At 40.5% G+C, this 18013-nt stretch overlaps 1 protein-coding gene across 1 annotated transcript in view; it reads left to right on the top strand.

Annotated features, from left to right (window-relative positions):
• Window positions 1–18013, top strand: part of LOC126092201 (inactive pancreatic lipase-related protein 1) — a 208545-nt gene that overhangs the window by 122921 nt on the left and 67611 nt on the right. Inside the window, exon 4 of the mRNA XM_049907691.1 lies at window positions 13066–13214. Within this exon, the coding sequence (XP_049763648.1) occupies window positions 13066–13214 (149 nt within the window). The remainder of the gene's footprint in view (window positions 1–13065; window positions 13215–18013) is intronic.

The raw sequence follows: 18013 nt of genomic DNA, 5'->3' as shown, positions 1-18013 counted from the left end.
CTAGACGATAAACGACAGCATCATCTGCAAACAACCTAAGACGGCTGCTCAGATGGCCACCTAAATCATTTATACAGATAAAGAACAACAGTGGACCTATGACACTACCTTGGGTAACGCTAGAAATCACTTCTGTTGTACTCGATGACTTTCCATCAATTGCTACGAACTGTGACCTCTCTGACAGGAAATTACGAATCCACTCGCATATCTGAGACGATATTCCATAAGCACGCAATTTGACTACAAGCCGCATGTGTTACAGTGTCAAAAGCCTTCCGTAAATCTAAGAACATGGAATCAATCTGAAATCCTTTGTCAATAGCACTCAGCACTTCGTGAGAGTGAAGAGCTAGTTGTGTTTCGCAAGAACGATGTTTTCTAGTTGCGTGTTGACTATGCTACGTGTCAATAGACCGTTCTCTTCTAGATAATTCATGAAGTTCGATCACAACATATGTTCAAAATACTACTATATAAGAACGTTAATGTTATGGGCCTGTAATTTAGTGGATTACTTCTATTGCCTTTCTTGAATGTTGGCGTGACTTGTACCACATACCACATTTTGGGTGCGGATCTTTCGTTGAGAGAGCGGTTGTATATGATTGTTAAGTATATGGCAATGCCGTGTGGCTAGGGCCTCCCGTCGTATAGACCGTTCGCCTGGTGCAAGTCTTTCGAGTTAACGCCACTTCGGTGACTTGCGTGTCGATGGGGATGAAATGATGATGATAAGGACAGCACAACATCCAGTCCCTGAGCGGAGAAAATCTCCGACCCAGCCGCAAATCGAACCCGGACCGTTAGGTATGACATTCCATCGCGCTGACCACTCAGCTACCACTGGCGGACTGTTAAGTATAGAGGTACTACACCAGGATGCTCTGAAAGGAACCTAATGGGTATACAATCTGGACTTGGAGATTAGTTTTTACTAAGTGATTTAAGTCGGTTGACTACTCCGAGGATGTCTATTTGTAAGTTACTCATGTTGGCAGCTGTTCCTGATTGGGATTCTGGAATAATTACTTCGCTTTATTTGGTAATTTCAGAAGGCTGTGTTTAGTAATACTGCATTAGCGGCACTGTCATCGATAGTATTTCCATTGCTCTCGTAGAAAAGGCTCAAATGGCTCTGAGAACTATGGGACTTAACATCTGTGGTCATCAGTCCCCTAGAACTTAGAACTATCTAAACCTAACTAACCTAAGGACATCACACACATCCATGCCCGAGGCAGGATTCGAACCTGCGACCGTAGCAGTCGCGCGGTTCCGGACTGAGCGCTTAGAACCGCTCGGCCACCGGGGCCGGCTCGTAGAAAAGGCACTGATTGTGTCTTACCACTAGCATACTTTACATACGACCACAATATCTTTTGACTTTCTGCCAGGTTTTTCGAGACCGTTTCGTTGTGAAAACTACATAACCATCTCGCATTGATGTCTGCGCTGTACTTCAAGCTTCTGTAAAACATTGCCGATCTTGAGGGTTTTGCGTTCGTTTAAATTTGGCAAGCTTTTTTCGCTGTTTCTGCAACTGTGTTCTGACCAGTTTTGTGTACTGTGGGGGATCAGCTCTGTTGTTTGTTGATTCATTTGGTAGAAATCTGTCAGTTACTGTCGGTGCCATTTCTCTGAATTCAGGCCACATCTGTTCTACACTTACATTGTTAATTTGGAAGGTATGGAGATTGTCTCTCAGGAAGACTTCAAGCGAAATTTTATATGCTTTTCTGAATAGGTGTATATTTCTCGGTTATTTTTGCTGTATTTGAGACTTACGATATTCAGTCTCGCTACGACAACTCTGTGTTCACTAACCCATGTGTCCATTTTGATGCTTGTTATTAGCTCAGTATTATTTGTTGTTGAGAGTTCAAAAAGTATGTTTTCACAACATGCGGCAGCACTACGCGAGTAAAGTGTAGCTTGTTCCCCTCGCACTAGACTCTCCTCACAACTTGCCATGAGTTGGGATCGGATAGACGGAGCTCACTTCCTCCAATCCGCGTACCCCCTTGAAAATTCGGTGACGAAACGACGAACAAAATGTACACGTTTGGCAAATATTGTCGGTGGCGACGAAATGTTTTCGGATGGTATGTCGGCTCACCTGATATCCAGCAGTGAACTGCAGAATGATGTGATCCGCCTATCCGCTGTTAGAATTCGCGAAGACCGGAAGCGATCCTTGTCATCCACAAGTTTTTCCTCACGGTAGCTAACTAGCAGCGGTGGCTTTCCCGGAATAGAGGTTCTCACGGTACATCCCAACGTGGTGACGCGGCGATGGCCTAGTACGGTATCCGTCCGACCTCTGAGATACGTAAATGTAGTGTCCCATGAGTCAAGAACCCATGACCAAGTTGCGGTCAAGTAGCTGACCTTTCTGCGCTTGACTGTCTCGCTGAATATCAGTGCAAGGATTCAAGGTTTTCCAATCGCGTTTCGCACCGAATACTGTATTTGCTGCGGCGATAGGAGTTGTCTCTCTGCCCAACAGAACAACCATCTCAGAGTAGGTAATGTTTATACATAGTGTGTCAAAAAGATTTATCCGATTTAAAAATTTCGTTTTTATTGATGGAAACATAATGGAAAACAGAGACAAAGTGGAGAATAAAAACAAATCTTCAAACTTTACTAATGTTATTAGGGATGCTCTGTGTGGCCACCAGCAGCTACACGGAAAACACCGAGACGGTAAATAGGTGAATTTAACATAAAAACTATAAGTAACATACCTACGTTGGCAGAAGTCACAGTAGCTTGCTGTGCCCCCCCCCCCCCCCTCTCCCTCTTCTGTTATATTACTGCTAATTTGGAAAGTAAGCAAATGTATAATTACCTCAGTTAATGTCTATCAGTCGATTAGTATAAAGATGAGCGCGTATGCCCTAAGGCTTTCAGACTAATTTGGTGGGAGAAGTGGGCAATCCATTTGCCACAAACTGCAATTTCGGTAAGTGAACTAAGAAAAGTTACTGACAGAGAAATAGAATTGGTCGCCAGCAGTGTACAGCAGTAACTGATCTTTAATAGTGAATTAAGAATAAATTTTGCGCCAACACTCATAATCATGAACCAACCTTAGAAAAATTATCAGCACCGACATAGTGCTTCTACCTTCAGTCATGGAACCGATATCCTTTCTTCCCCAGCCACAATTGGCCCACTCATATTAACGTGTGTATTTAGTAAAAATAAATACCTAGTCTACACCTCAAATTATCGAACTGCAAGTAATTGCATTATTCAGTCTTTTATTGCAACCATCGTTTTGGTTTTGTAAATAGTAACAAGTGTTCTCAGGCTAGTAAAACTAGTGTATAGTGCATTGTCTGCAGTAGTAACATTTACGTTAACAATCTCTATTCATTGAATTAATCAGCTGCAAAGAATGACTTTGAAACAGGACGGGTGTAATACCTTAAAAAAGCAAATGTTCTACGTGTCTGTGTTAACTGGACTTTCGTTCACAATCAATGCACTGGCCCACACACATCCAAAGACAGAAACTTAACGTACTTGTTATCTCCTTTCGCGTACAATCAGACCGTTGTAATATGTATTGTTTAATTATCATTACTATTATTATTATTATTACTACCATTACTAGAGCATTCAGCACCAGCATTGGTAAGGAATGCAGCTATATTCGGTTCCATCAATGAAACAAAAATATGGTGAAAATATTCTGTATTAGATAAACGTCATCAATGTCAATAATAAGCATTTTTACTCAAACAGCTTTTTTGCACAAATTTAACTTTAACTAGTACGGAGAGAGTTCTATGACATCTACCAAAAAACCACGATAAAAAATTCTGCATAAGTCCCCCGATGGAAATTGGGAAGGTAAGGCACTTGCGTCGCTCAAATGGCGCATTCTAATTAGGCGCCTTGCTAGTGTGGCTACTTCTCGAAAGGTGGCTTCCGTAACTCTTCACGACCGATTAGTCAACATGACAACGAACACATTAATAATGGCCACGCTACACAAAGGGAGAGAGACCAGCATTCAGTCCCAGTTTTGTAGTTGCATTGCAGGTTAGCAGGTCACAACATGTATCGTCCAATGTTGTGTACAGTGCTTTCACCAACACACAATATTATAAATAATACACACTGTTTCGTGGACTTAAGATTGTGAGAGCACCTCAGATACACTGTTTCGGATGATGCAGAAACTTGTCTTTCCACTCATTATTTAGAAACATCTCTATCTCAAAACAACTTCAAGTCTATTCTGCTTCACGAGTCCTCGCGCCAAAAATCACCCCAAAGAAAACATTTACAGCAATTATTATCGTCTGTTCTACCAACATCACCCCAAAAGAATACACTGCACAAATACATATTCACATTGTTATCTTAAATTCCTCTCTATCGCTTTACAAACATTTCTAAACAGTTCTGGATTGTTCGCATTATTACATTAAACATAGTTATTTTACAAATACGTAAGTACATTAGATGCAATTATATCAGCTTTACATTCTTTACAGACGAATAGAAAAACTAGTAGAAGCCGACCTCGGGGAAGATCAGTTTGGATTCCGTAGAAACGCTGGAACGCGTGAGGCAATACTGACCTTACGACTTATCTTAGAAGAAAGATTAAGGAAAGGCAAACCTAAGTATCTAGCATTTGTAGACTTAGAGAAAGCTTTTGACAATGTTGACTGGAATACTCTCTTTCAAATTCTAAAGGTGGCAGGGGTAAAATACAGGGAGCGAAAGGCTATTTACAATTTGTACAGAAACCAGATGGCAGTTATAAGAGTTGAGGGACATGAAAGGGAAGCAGTGGTTGGGAAGGGAGTAAGACAGGGTTGTGGCCTCTCCCTGATGTTATTGAATCTGTATATTGAGCAAGCAGTAAAGGAAACAAAAGAAAAATTCGGAGTAGGTATTAAAATCTATGGAGAAGAAATAAAAACTTTGAGGTTCGCCGATGACATTGTAATGCTGTCAGAGACAGCAAAGGACTTGGAAGGGTAGTTGAATGGAATGGACAATGTCTTGAAAGGAGGATATAAGTTGAACATCAACAAAAGCAAAACGAGGATAATGGAATGTAGTCGAATTAAGTCGGGTGATGCTGAGGGAATTAGATTAGGAAATGAGACACTTAAAGTAGTATAGGAGTTTTGCTATTTGGGGAGCCAAATAACTGATGATGGTCGAAGTAGAGAGGATATAAAATGTAGACTGGCAATGGCAAGGAAAGCGTTTCTGAAGAAGAGAAATTTTTTATCATCGAGTATAGATTTAAGTGTCAGGAAGTCATTTCTGAAAGTATTTGTATGGAGTGTAGCCATGTATGGAAGTGAAACATGGACGATAACTAGTTTGGACAAGAAGAGAATAGAAGCTTTCGAAATGTGGTGCTACAGAAGAATGCTGAAGATTAGATGGATAGATCACATAACTAATGAGGAAGTATTGAATAGGATTGGAGAGAAGAGAAGTTTGTGGCACAACTTGACCAGAAGAAGGGATCGGTTGGTAGGAAATGTTCTGAGGCATCAAGGGATCACCAATTTAGTATTGGAGGGCAGCGTGGAGGGTAAAAATCATAGAAGGAGACAAAGAGATGAATACACTAAGCAGATTCAGAAGGATGTAGGTTGCAGCAGGTACTGGGAGATGAAGAAGCTTGCACAGGATAGAGTAGCATGGAGGGCTGCATCAAGCCAGTCTCAGGACTTAAGACCACAACAACAACAACATTCTTTATATCTTTGCAAGAAACTGTTACAGTGGCGGGTGGTATTACACAAGGAGTGCTGCCTCCTATCGTATGTTAGCGACAAACAAAGTCGTTACGCGGATAGATAAAGCAAACATGCAACTCTTGCCATCAGCACGTACGTGCTTACTTGGCACATACGACGCCTTGCTTTCTTGTGCAGCGCACAGATGGTGCGCTAGTACAGTTTCAGAATTTTAGGGTAGTCGTCTTCGCACTCTATTAGAAGGTCTTTTTCTAATATATGTCATGAGGTGAAGAGAGCACGCGACCACTTCTCTTCACACGTCCCCAAAAGCAAAAATCGCACGGTGTCGTGTCTGGTGGTCTTGGAGGCCGACAATCTACGGCAGTTTCTCGGGGTTCCGTGCAACCTACACAGCTTTGAGGCACCGTGTCACTGATGAAGTGTCATTAAATGTTGTGCTAGAGTGATGGAACTCCATCCTGTTCAGGTCTGAAACCATTACAGTCCTCTTCGTTTTAGCAAAAGTGAAGTCTGCAGCTTTAAAAAATAGCTCATTCCAGTCACTATGTTTTCGTCAAAAAAGTAGGAGGCATAAAATTTTTGATAAGAAATGGCACAAAAATTTATCGCTTGTCTCGAGTCTCCTTCACGCTGAGCAATTACGTGAAATTTCTGATGTTCCCAGATGGGCACGTCATCTCGGTTCACTTTAACGCAAACTTGAAATGTATCATCATCATTGAAAACTAACCGTTATAAGAATCTATCGCTTTTCCATGTTTCCAGCATAGCATTGCTGAAATTCACATATTCACAAGCCGAAAAGTTTGCCCTAATTGTAGTCGGTATGGTTTACAGACCAAACGTCGCCTTTGCACTCACCATATATTCATATGAGGACTTGCATGCAATGATGGAAAGGGCATCCGGATACCCTCTACTTCTACCGTCGCCAAATCCAGATTAATATCCCAACCCCTTGATGATACGGGATAATAACAGGAAGATAAAGAAGGACATAATGTCAAATTCACGAAATGCAGAAAATATACATTAAATATGTAATTAATTTTAACTTAGTACAGGAGATGCATTACGTCAGTAATATAACAGTACGAGACATGCAGCACCTGCACACTTGTAAACTGTTAATACATCAGTGTTAGACGTCAGCCGGCCGGTGTGGCCGAGCGGTTCTAGGCGTTTCAGTCTGGAACCGTGCGACCGCTACGGCCGCAGGTTCGAATCCTGCCTCGGGCGTCGATGTGTTTAATCTCCTTAGGTTAGTTAGGTTTGAATAGTTCTGAGTTCTAGGGGACTGATGTCCACGGATGTTAAGTCCCAAAGCGCTCAGAGCCATTTCCATTTGTTAGACGTCAGAACCACGACAGAGGGCAAATAAACACACAATAACAAGTCAAATATCTCATATGTGAACATCGATATTAATCGAAGGAAGAAGCTATTCAACATAGACGCCATGCTAGCATAATTTCTTGTTGAAACTTTACAGTATAAATTATCCTGTCTATGTAGGAGTTTTCTGCTCGAGGACTGGTTTGATGCAGCTCTCCAACCTAATGTATCCTGTGCAAGTTGCTTCCTCTCTGAGTAACTGCTGTAGCCTATACCCATTTAAAACTCCTTACAGCAATCAAGCTTTCGTAGTACTTTACGATTCCCTGTTCTCCACCACATTTCCTTCCGTTACGGAAATTTCGATTCCTTTGTGCCTCAGGATGTGTCCTATTCTTTCTTTTTAATCAAATTGTATTATAAATTCGACATAAAAACGACGGAAAAGTTACCCGCGGACATCGGCGCGACGATTCCGCACTTAACCAGTCAGTTGACGTGGCATCCATCGTCCGGACACGTTATTGAATCTCAATTGAATAGTGTGCTGACCCAACACTAATATCCAAAATAACAGCTGTTTTGTTTACAGTAATACGCCGGTCTTCTTTTACAAGATCTTCCACTGCGGTAATGCTTTCATTCGTCCCTACGCGGTGTGCTCCGCCCGCGCGGAGGTTCTTCTAGAGAAGTTACGCTCCATTTAAAATCACAGATCGGTGCTCCATCTCAGTGTAAGTCGACAACAAGCGGCCATTCTTTGTACCGTCAGAGCTTCCTTTTACGTGATGCAACAACAAGCTGTCAGCCACCTATCACGTGTCGAAACACAAGTGTAGCTTCTGCGAACTGCCAAACTGATAGTACACCTTCTAGGAATTTTATTGCCTTTTACTTTTGTCATTTGAATCGCCTTCGTAATACTGATAATCACTGTGGAACATTCATGGTGGTGTATAATCTGCTGCTCTACTGTATAAAGACAAGTCGTTAATTAACGTTGTTACTAACAGTCTCGAAAAGTACTTGACCGATTTAATTCAATTTTCCTCACGATGTTGTAATAATAACTCAGGAGGACATAGACTATTTAGTTTTAATAAATGGTCCAAATGGCTCTGAGCACTATGGGACTCAACATCTTAGGTCATAAGTCCCCTAGAACTTAGAACTACTTAAACCTAACTAACCTAAGGACATCACACACACGCATGCCCGAGGCAGGATTCGAACCTGCGACCGTAGTAGTCCCGCGGTTCCGGACTGCAGCGCCAGAACCGCTAGACCACCGCGGCCGGCTTAGTTTTAATACATATGATACATATTTATAGATATGTTATATACACGGGAAACGTTTTACCAAAAATGTCGATGAGTTCCCAACCGATTTTCTTCAAACTCGTACCGGATTAATAAACGTTTAGCTGGGCATATGCTATAGCTTTTTCAATATATACACTCACGGCAAAAACTGCAAAACCGAAAAATAATTAAAGTAGAAGAATCAGATTTCGGAAATACATTTAACTAGATAACAAAATACTACAAAATCACAGGTTATGTAAGTGAGAGATAAGCCATTGCACATGTGAAATGTTGGCACCTTAATAACTGCTGTAACCACCAGAATATCCACTTCAAGCATGCAAACGTGCATGCATTGTGTTGTACAGGTCCCGGACGCCAGTCTGTGATACGGAGTACCATGCCTGTTTCACTTGGTTGGTCAATACAGGGATGGTTAATGCTGTTTATCGTCATCATCATCATCATCATCATCATCATCATGAGCCAATTCAATCATTAAATGATGTGGCCTCTTCGAGTCGTGGATTCAGGTAGGCTTTCAGCAGTCTTCTCCAAGTGGGACGGTCTTGGGCAGTTCTCTGCCAGGTGTTACCAGCGATCTCCTTGATGTCTTTGTCCCATCTGTTTGGTGGTCTTCCTCTAGGCCTCCGGTGCTCTCTCGGACTCCACTCCAGTGGAGTTGTCGTCCGATGATGTTCCATATGTGCTCGACTGGGGACATGTCTGGTGATCGAGCTGGCCGAGACAACATGTCAACATTCTGCTCATCATGGTGGGATACAACAGCGGTTATGTGAACGAGTGTTATGCTGTTAGAAAACACCCCCTGGAATGGTGTTCGTAAAGGTCGAGTCATCAGAATGAAGAACAAATCTGCAGTCAGGATGCGTGGGACAACCACGAGTCTGCTCCTTCTGTCATACGAAACCGCACGCTGGACCATAACTCCAGGTGTATGTCCAGTGTGTCCATCACGTAGATAGTTTACTTGAGACCCTCAGCTAGCCTCACTCTGACCAACACATGGCCATCACAGACAAGGAAGGAAGCGGAATCAGCTTTCATCAGAAAACACAACAGACCTTCACCCTGCCCTCTAGTGAGCTGACACCACTGAAGTCGCAAATGGCGGTGCTTTGGGGTCAGTGGAATACACGCTACAGGGCATCTCGCTCGAAGCTGTCCTTGAAGTAAATGATTTCTAACAGTTCGTTGCGCCACTGTCGTACCAACTGCTGCTCAAATTGTTGTAGCAGATGCAGCACGTTGCGCCAGAGCCATACGCCGAACACGATGGCCTTCCCTCTCTGTAGTGCCACGTGGCCGTTCGTCTTGCGACCGTACATTCCAGTGACCACCGCTGCCAGCAATCATTTGAAGCAGTTATGTTCCTGGCGAGTCTTTTTGCCGTATCGCAGAAGAAACATCCAGCTTCTCGAAGCCATATTGCACGATCTTATTCTTACTGAGTGAGCCGGACGGTGTGGCCGAGAGGTTCTAGGCGCTTCAGTCTGGAGACCGCTATGGATGTGTGTGGTGCCCTTAGGTTAGTTAGGTTTAAGTAGTTCTAAGTTCTAGGGGCTTGTACATGAACCTTTCCAAAACAAAAGTAATGTCCAACAAATGGGTCCCAGCTGGAGATGTGAAAGTGAAGGACAGTTGAAACGTCCCCTTAGAACAATTTATACAGGACTGTGCTTAAACTGACACACAATATTTTTTAGCGCAACACAATCTGACTTTCAGAAATCCCTACAAGCGCTGTTCACATCCAGCTGCCGCTGCCCAACACTACAATGGCAGACAACAATGCAAACTAGCCACAGACTGCACACAGCACAGCCAGTGATTTTCATACAGAGCGCAATTTAACGTTGCCAATAAGAAAACCACAAACAGCCTACTTACACAGTCTACTAGAAGATTCAGTGAATATGTCTACCTTGGCCAGATTATAAATATGGAGACATAAGACCTGAAATCTATCGACGCATCAAGCTTGGCTGGCAAGCATTTGGGAATAATTCAACAGTATTCAGATCAAAAATGCCAGTAAATCTGAAGAAAGCAGTATTTGATCAATGCATTCTTCCTGTGATGACGTACGGCTGCGAGGCATGGACACTGAACTCATTTACAAAAGGTAAACTTAAGACAGCACAGAGAGCCATGGAGAGATCAATGCTGTTCTATACAAGAAAGGATAGGAAAAGGGCAGATGACATCCGGTCTGTGACAAAGGTTAATGACATTTTAGAGACAGTAGGTTCCTTGAAATGGCAGTGGGCTGGCCACGTCGCAAGAAGAAAAGACAACAGATGGACGAAGCTAGTACTGGAGTGGAGTCCGAGAGAGCACCGGAGTCCTAGAGGAAGACCACCAGACAGATGGGACAAAGACATCAAGAAGATCGCTGGTAACACCTGGCAGAGAACTGCCCTTGACCGTCCCACTTGGAGAAGACTGCTGAAAGCCTAAATGAATCCACGACTCGAAGAGGCCACATCATTTAATGATTGAATTGGCTCATGATGATGATGATGATGATGATGATGATGATGATGATGACGATGAAGTTCTAGGGGACTGATGACATCAGATGTTAAGCCCCATAGTGCTCAGAGACATTTGAACCATCTTACTGAATGATGTGTTGATAATATCGTCAATGTCGCCTTAAAAGGCATTCTTGACTAACATCAACTCACCGCGTCCAATTTCAAAGGTAACTAAAGCTCACGACCGCTACAGGATGTAGCTAAAGCAAACATTTGCATAATCATAGTAGCACTACTAGCCCTTAGAGCGAAAAATCTTTCAGATGTTCACACCTACCAATTACCATTTACGTCGCGCAACTCCTTCTTGGTGATGAGATTTCTTTCCGTCAGTATCTTATATATAACACGTAAAGGCCAAATGTTGTTAGCAAAAATTCTTGACCCATTTAATTCAAATTAAACTTACAGACGAATATAGGCTATTTAATTTTTTAAACAAAAATTTACAGGTTTTCTGTTAAAATCAATTACAAGATAGAAAATTATGTGCTGCGCTATGCTGCGAAAACGTTTTCTTTCGCGCAGTGAGCTTCAACTATGACTGCAGGGCATTTAAGTCGTTGGATTAACTGTTTGTCACATACCTTACGTAGTTTTTCTCTTTGTATATAACATTAATTAAAAATTGTATTACGCCGTCGATAAAAACATTGTTGGCAATCTAAATACCCTTCTTTTGTTGGTTACTTGTGGCAAAGTGAAAAGACAATCAAAACATGATCTATCTTTCCGAAAACTCTGTTGCACCTCCGCTACTGGCACTAATCTCTTCTTTATAATTTCGGCATACAGTTTATAGCAAGAATCTTTTAGACTCTTTTCCTCGGTGATTTGCACATTGTGATGTGTTACCTTTCTTGTAAATAGGGCATACCAAAGCTTGATTCCATTCGTCTGATAAATGTCTCTTCACCCACACAACATTCTTAAAGTTTAAGTCTATGCTTTCCTTGATTGGATGCATATTTAATTAGCTTCGCCAGGATACCTATAATTTTTTCGTTTCTTTGATCACATTTGGAGCTCTTCTATTCTTATTAGAACTACAGAGTCGCTGTTATTGGTTTTTATTATTGGTTCTTCTTCATTATCAATCTACAGAAGTTTGTGAGCTCTGCAACATCCAGTTACTAATTTACATTTACATGACAAGCCCTATTTTCAGGGCTATATTTTAATTTGGACAAATGAATCTATGCAGATATTTGTAAATACGACTATGATACATCAGTCTATACTAATGTAAAATTACCACCTTCTGAAGAAGACAAATTTAAATTTGTTGAAACCTAGGTAAAGATTTCTTTATCCATTGCAACTGGTCGGCTGTTTATAATTTTATTACGTGGAACCGTTGCTGTTGTGCAGCCATGTTTAAAATACTGCATTTCTTTTTCTTCAGTCCTAATGCTTCAGCAGCCGCGTACCTTATATTGTGTTTCGATAGAAACCTAAAGAGTAACCATAACATCTTTCAGCATGATAATATATAGTCAAGTAAGGCGAAGAATGTGAAAGTCTTATTCAAAGAACGACGGCTGCTATGACTTCCTTGGTCATAAAGTTCACCTGACACCTCATTCATTGAAATTCCTAGTGTATTGCACTGCTGTCAACTTCTTCGCCTTTGCCCTCAAGAACCCACTGTTGGTGCCTTGTATACTAGCAGCCTAACCTAATCTCTAGAATAATATCCGGATGCTCTTCACAACGTTTGGAGTCTCTGATTTCAGCACATGTCACTTCAATTCTCATGGTGAGACCTCACGCATTTTGTCATATTTGTAACACTTGGGGTTAAATCGACTTTACCCACTGGGATCATTTTAGGTGTTGCTATTTTTCACAGACCTTCTTTTGTATGTAACGTAGGCCACTTCTCTAGATGTAGAGACGATGGTCTGTGGCGCCTTGGCACGGTTCGCGCGGCTCCCCCCGTCGGAGGTTCGAATTCTCCCTCGGGTGTGTGTGTTGTCCTTAGCATAAGCTAGTTTAAGTTAGATTATGTATTGTGTAAGCCTAGGGACGGATGACCTCAGCAATTTAGTTCCATAGTAACTTACCACCACCACCTCCTCCAGATGTAGAGTCAAGGAAATGCGTGTCCACAGGTCCACTCAGGACAACCCGAAGCTGCTGGACGTGACCACCCTGGACTCGCTGTACGAGTCGACGTTCAACCCCGACCACCCCACCAAGCTCATCATCCACGGCTTCGGCGGCGGACGCAACTACTCGCCCAGCACCGACCTGCGGAAAGGTGAGTAATCTCTGTTCGCTTGCTAGTCTCATTATTTTCATCAACTCGTCGGTTTTTCTACTCTCTCACGTGAAGATCGTACATCGCAAATGATAAACAATTAGTAATTAGTTTCTTAATCGATTAAAAAGCATCTTACTAAGAACATGAAACTGATTTCAATGTAGGAAATTGTTTATTTATTAATTTAAACGCTCTGAAAATCATATTTGTATTTTAGAATGTGTCAGTAGGTTTCAAAACTAATTAAATTTTCTTTGTTAAGAGGTAGCTAGTAACTGGCGGCTTAGATTATTTGATTTTTTTCTTTACTCTTTATGTCCAATATGATTTAATTCAAAAACATTACCGACTCAAACATTTGTCTTTGATGTACTAGCAGATGTCAAGTAGGAATGATACCAATTTATTTGTAAAATTTGCACCATCTGCTAACAACTTTGATTTGCAAAGAAGCTTGTCAAATATTTCTACGACAGCATATTTTGCTTCTTATTGTGCAACAGCAAGTTTCAGCTGTGAATAACGGAAACCACTTCCATTCGGAAAGTTGTATTCACGATGACTACAATTATTTTCAAATCATGGATGGTGCTTCATGGTAGAGCGAATGCACTGTGAGGTTATTATTAATAAGCCTAGGTTTTAAATGGATGTGTACGTGAGGCGAGGTAATGGGCACCGGATATTATCCTTGTAGCATGTATATGTGCTATGAGTTCTGTGTGTGTCTGTGTAAAAGCACCCCAGAAAATTATTCTGTGTGACGTTAACGTATAAAAATATTCTAAGTAAGACAACTTTCTGATATTTTCAATATTAAAATCACTAACCATACGTGGAGTAAAAGTAGCTGAACTCAAGCATTTCGCAATGCGTATAACATTTTACTCAATATGCGCACCCAGGGAATTCTGAAGATTTAGTTTTACATATTTTCTTCACCAGATGCTCAGATGTTATTGATGTTGGTATATTTTATTTTGTTTAGAACTGAATGAAATGAAGTGCTTGGTCATTTACTGAAGATCAAACAATATTTTTCTGTACATTTCCATTATTGTTGCGTCAGATACTGCACGTCTACGGGGCACTAAGATGTTGCAAGTCTGTTGAACAGTATTTGCGTTTTATCCGTGTAATGACTAAGATTGTGTGTATAATTCGCCTCCCCCTCGCCCCCCCCCCCCCCCCGGAAAAAGTCAGTTGCATCTAACCAAGTAATCAAGAAACATCGACATCATTCTAATTCTGCAGTACAGCCTTGGTATCTAGCAATTTTTAACCTTCCGCCCATCTTTCCCTGAATCAACAAACTGCTGATAGCTTGATGCCTGTGGATGTCTCTTATCAACTGGTCTGCCATAAATACCGTTTCTCTCCAATTCCATGCGGTATTTACGTGTTACTTACCACATTACTCATGGGGTCTGTCAATCTAATCTTCAGCATTCTCCTCCAGCACCTTATTTCAAAAGCTTCTGTTTACCTCTTGTCTGAACTGTTTATCATCCACGTTTCACGTTCCTGAGAAGATGCACTACAGGCAAGTACATTACGAAAGGCCTTCCTAATACTTAAGTTTGTGTTCTATGATAAAAATTTATCTGTCTTGAAAACATCTTTCTTGCTATTGCCAATCTGCATTTTATTTCTTCCCGGGAGAAGTTGTTTTCCTGCATAGGCTGCTTTATTTTGAAGAAACCACTTTATTTTATTATTTATCAATTAGTTAATTTCTCCCCCTTTTGATTTCCCAAGCTACGTCACAGCAAGAATATTTGAAATGAACATAAGATTATATATTCCTGACATCTGCGTTGAAAAATCAACATGTGATAGCAAGCCTAATAAGGGTTTCGCAGATCACATGTTGCTTCCTTAGAGGTGTGGAATATACTAATGCTAAATGCATTGTAAATTTTTCTACTGTGATAAATCTTGATAATGCTCAAGAGGATGAAATTACTTAATTGTTAATTAATGAAATAAAGTGGTTATTACAATATAAAACAACCTTCACAGGGAAATGACTTCCGCCAAGAAATTCAGAGGCCGTGGACCCATACAGGCATAATCTCTACCTTTCACATCGTCAGTTATTTTCCAGCCGAGATAGAAAAACTGATTACTACTTTTACTTTTTTTTCCCTGATCTTTTACTTCTCCCTCGCGTAATTTGATTAGACTACTTTCAGCTAGCTTTGTTTTAGTTTCGCTGTTATTCATCTTATATCCTGTGTCCCAGATACTATTCATTCTGTTCAACTGATCTTCAGAGTCCTTTGCCATCTCTGCTAAAATAGCAATAAGGTCGGAGAATATCGAAGAGTTTACTGTTTCTACCTGAATTTTAAGTTCTTTCCAAATTTTTCTTTGGTTTCCTTTACTGCTTGCTCAGTGTACTGACTGAATGAAATTGTTTCCTTCCCTTTAGAACCACAGATTGCCTTTCATTTCCTTCGGTCGTACAAAAGTAGTCTGGTTAGTGTAAAGGTTCGCTCCCTGTGTTTTATCCGTACTACCTTCAGAAGTTCGAAGAGTACTATTCCAGACAATATTGCCAAATAGTCCCTTTAAATTTACATATGCTATAAACGTAGGTTTAGCTCGCTTCAGCTATGGCATCTAAAAAGTTAATTGTTGCAAGATCAACCTTATTTACTATACTTAGTATGCAAAAGTGGAATATACTGCCTGGAAATGCTTGAATAAAGTTCGTTGACCCAAAAAGCTTAACCAAAAACATTTCACTTGGCCCTCATAACCTCCGAGAGGAAAATGAAATGAAGCTATTGCGGGTGACTCGGTTTACATATACAGAAATATTAAATCGTAAGGCCATTAGTTATCAGATTCGATCTGAAAAATGTTTTATAAAACAACCTGAGCACAAGAGAAAGGCTGCAACGGAATGTTTATTAAATAAATATATCGGTAAGACGATAGATTTGCTGTACTAAGGTATGTACGACTGCAATATTTCAAAAACTCTCCTAAATATTGCTGAAGGAAGACTGCAAGCTGAACTAGATGAGTGCAACAGCAGTGAGAACTGTTTCATAAAGAAGCATTTAGATAAATAGAAAACGCGTATGCGACATTTATTGAGTTAAAACAGAGATGTGTGACGAGGCTTGCTATATGCTTACTGATTTGATTTTTTAGACAGACAGCGAAAAATGAAACCAAAATGTTGATAATTAATGCTAAACAGTGGATTGGTCGCTGTCGTGGTGTTGTAATAATTATCACTTGCAGAAAAGAACTACTTAAGTGTTTCAAGAATTCTCTCTGAAATTCTCGCCAACAATAAGCTTAACACATATAAAAGCAAAACAACGGTAATAGATTACTGAGGCAAGCAAAAGAGAGCTATCCTTGAGGTAGGAACACAGTTTCAAGGTCAGTAAATTACTTCTGTCACTTGGATAGCATAGATATTAAAGGCAACAAAGGTATATCTGGTAATAGGTAGTAAAAGAGGGAAAACTATGACAAAACAGACCTTCGAAAATAAAAGTAATTTAGTGACAAAAAGTATTTAATGTAGAAATAAGAACGAAATCGATTAAGACATTCTTTAAATGGGTTCTAAGACACAGATTTGGGAAAAATATCTATGAAACATAAAATCTTCAGAGACGAAGCACGTGCTTGGTTTGGACAAGATCAACATATTTTCCTAAGAATTAATATTCGGCTGTGCCTGTAAATAGAACCGAAATAACTCTTAAATGGATGCAATTGTTGGTTAATTGAATAGGTACTCAAACGAATACCGTAGCAAAAGTTGTTCATTGTTACGCCATGAGAAGAGTTTCTTTGGAGCTCTTGCGCGTCATCACAGCGGCCTGGACTGAGCTGTGTGCTCTTGCCGAAAGTGTTACAAAGTTCAAGGCAGTCCGCCGAAGCAGCAGCTTTCTAATGATCCTCGACTGCAAATACCTGTTCATAGTTAGATTACTTCACATTGACGATAATTGACCAGGCTCTGACAAAAACTAGGAGCACTCTCAAGCACTACAAAAACAGCTCGCTATTTGGCTATTGTAGTGTCGGGGGTAGTAACAATACGCTTTCATGCTTACCTGTAACATCTAGAAAATGGTTCATTAAACCAGATCTGGAAGCTGAAGTATTTTATAGGTATAAACTTCTCTGATTGTGGCATGTCAAGAAATTTCTAATCCACAAATTCCACATATACCGAAAGCCTGTACAATAGCCAACATTTCCAAGCATTCACTCTACCACAGAACTCAGGTTATGATCAACTGATTTTCAAAAACCTCCCAACGAATTGCTCTTGGAGATTACTATGACTCATCTGTAACACACTGTTTCAATGAACAACGTTACACAGCAACCCTAATCCAGGAAAATAAAGTGAAATTTGTCCTCTAACCACTCTCAGAAACTTCATCTTAGAAGTTGGTAAATATCTTCAAATCTTGTGGATAACTGTTCATAATTCACGAAAATCATTCAGAATATCGAACCCCAAACTGAATATTTCCCAGAATTATACATTAAAAATCAATAATGAAAACTGCCCCTCCTTCAAGGTCAATTAGGTGTGAAGAATGTGTGAATGTTCTTCGGTTTATTACGTAAATCGAGTTTTGTGCCCGGCTCCCTGATACCTACCATTTAGTAAAATGCATCCAAAGCAGCAAAAGAGAAATAGTACTCATGAACAATTAGAAATTTACTCGCCTTGTAACGTACTCAATGACAAAACAGACATTACTTTCTATTCCTTTTCAATAAATTTCCATAATTTAGTAGTGCGGACT

This window comes from Schistocerca cancellata, chromosome 7, assembly GCF_023864275.1.
Source record: "Schistocerca cancellata isolate TAMUIC-IGC-003103 chromosome 7, iqSchCanc2.1, whole genome shotgun sequence".
In the NCBI taxonomy this organism is placed as follows: domain Eukaryota; kingdom Metazoa; phylum Arthropoda; class Insecta; order Orthoptera; family Acrididae; genus Schistocerca; species Schistocerca cancellata.
Note: the sequence above shows the minus strand (reverse complement) of the source record. Positions and strands in the feature narration are given on the sequence as shown.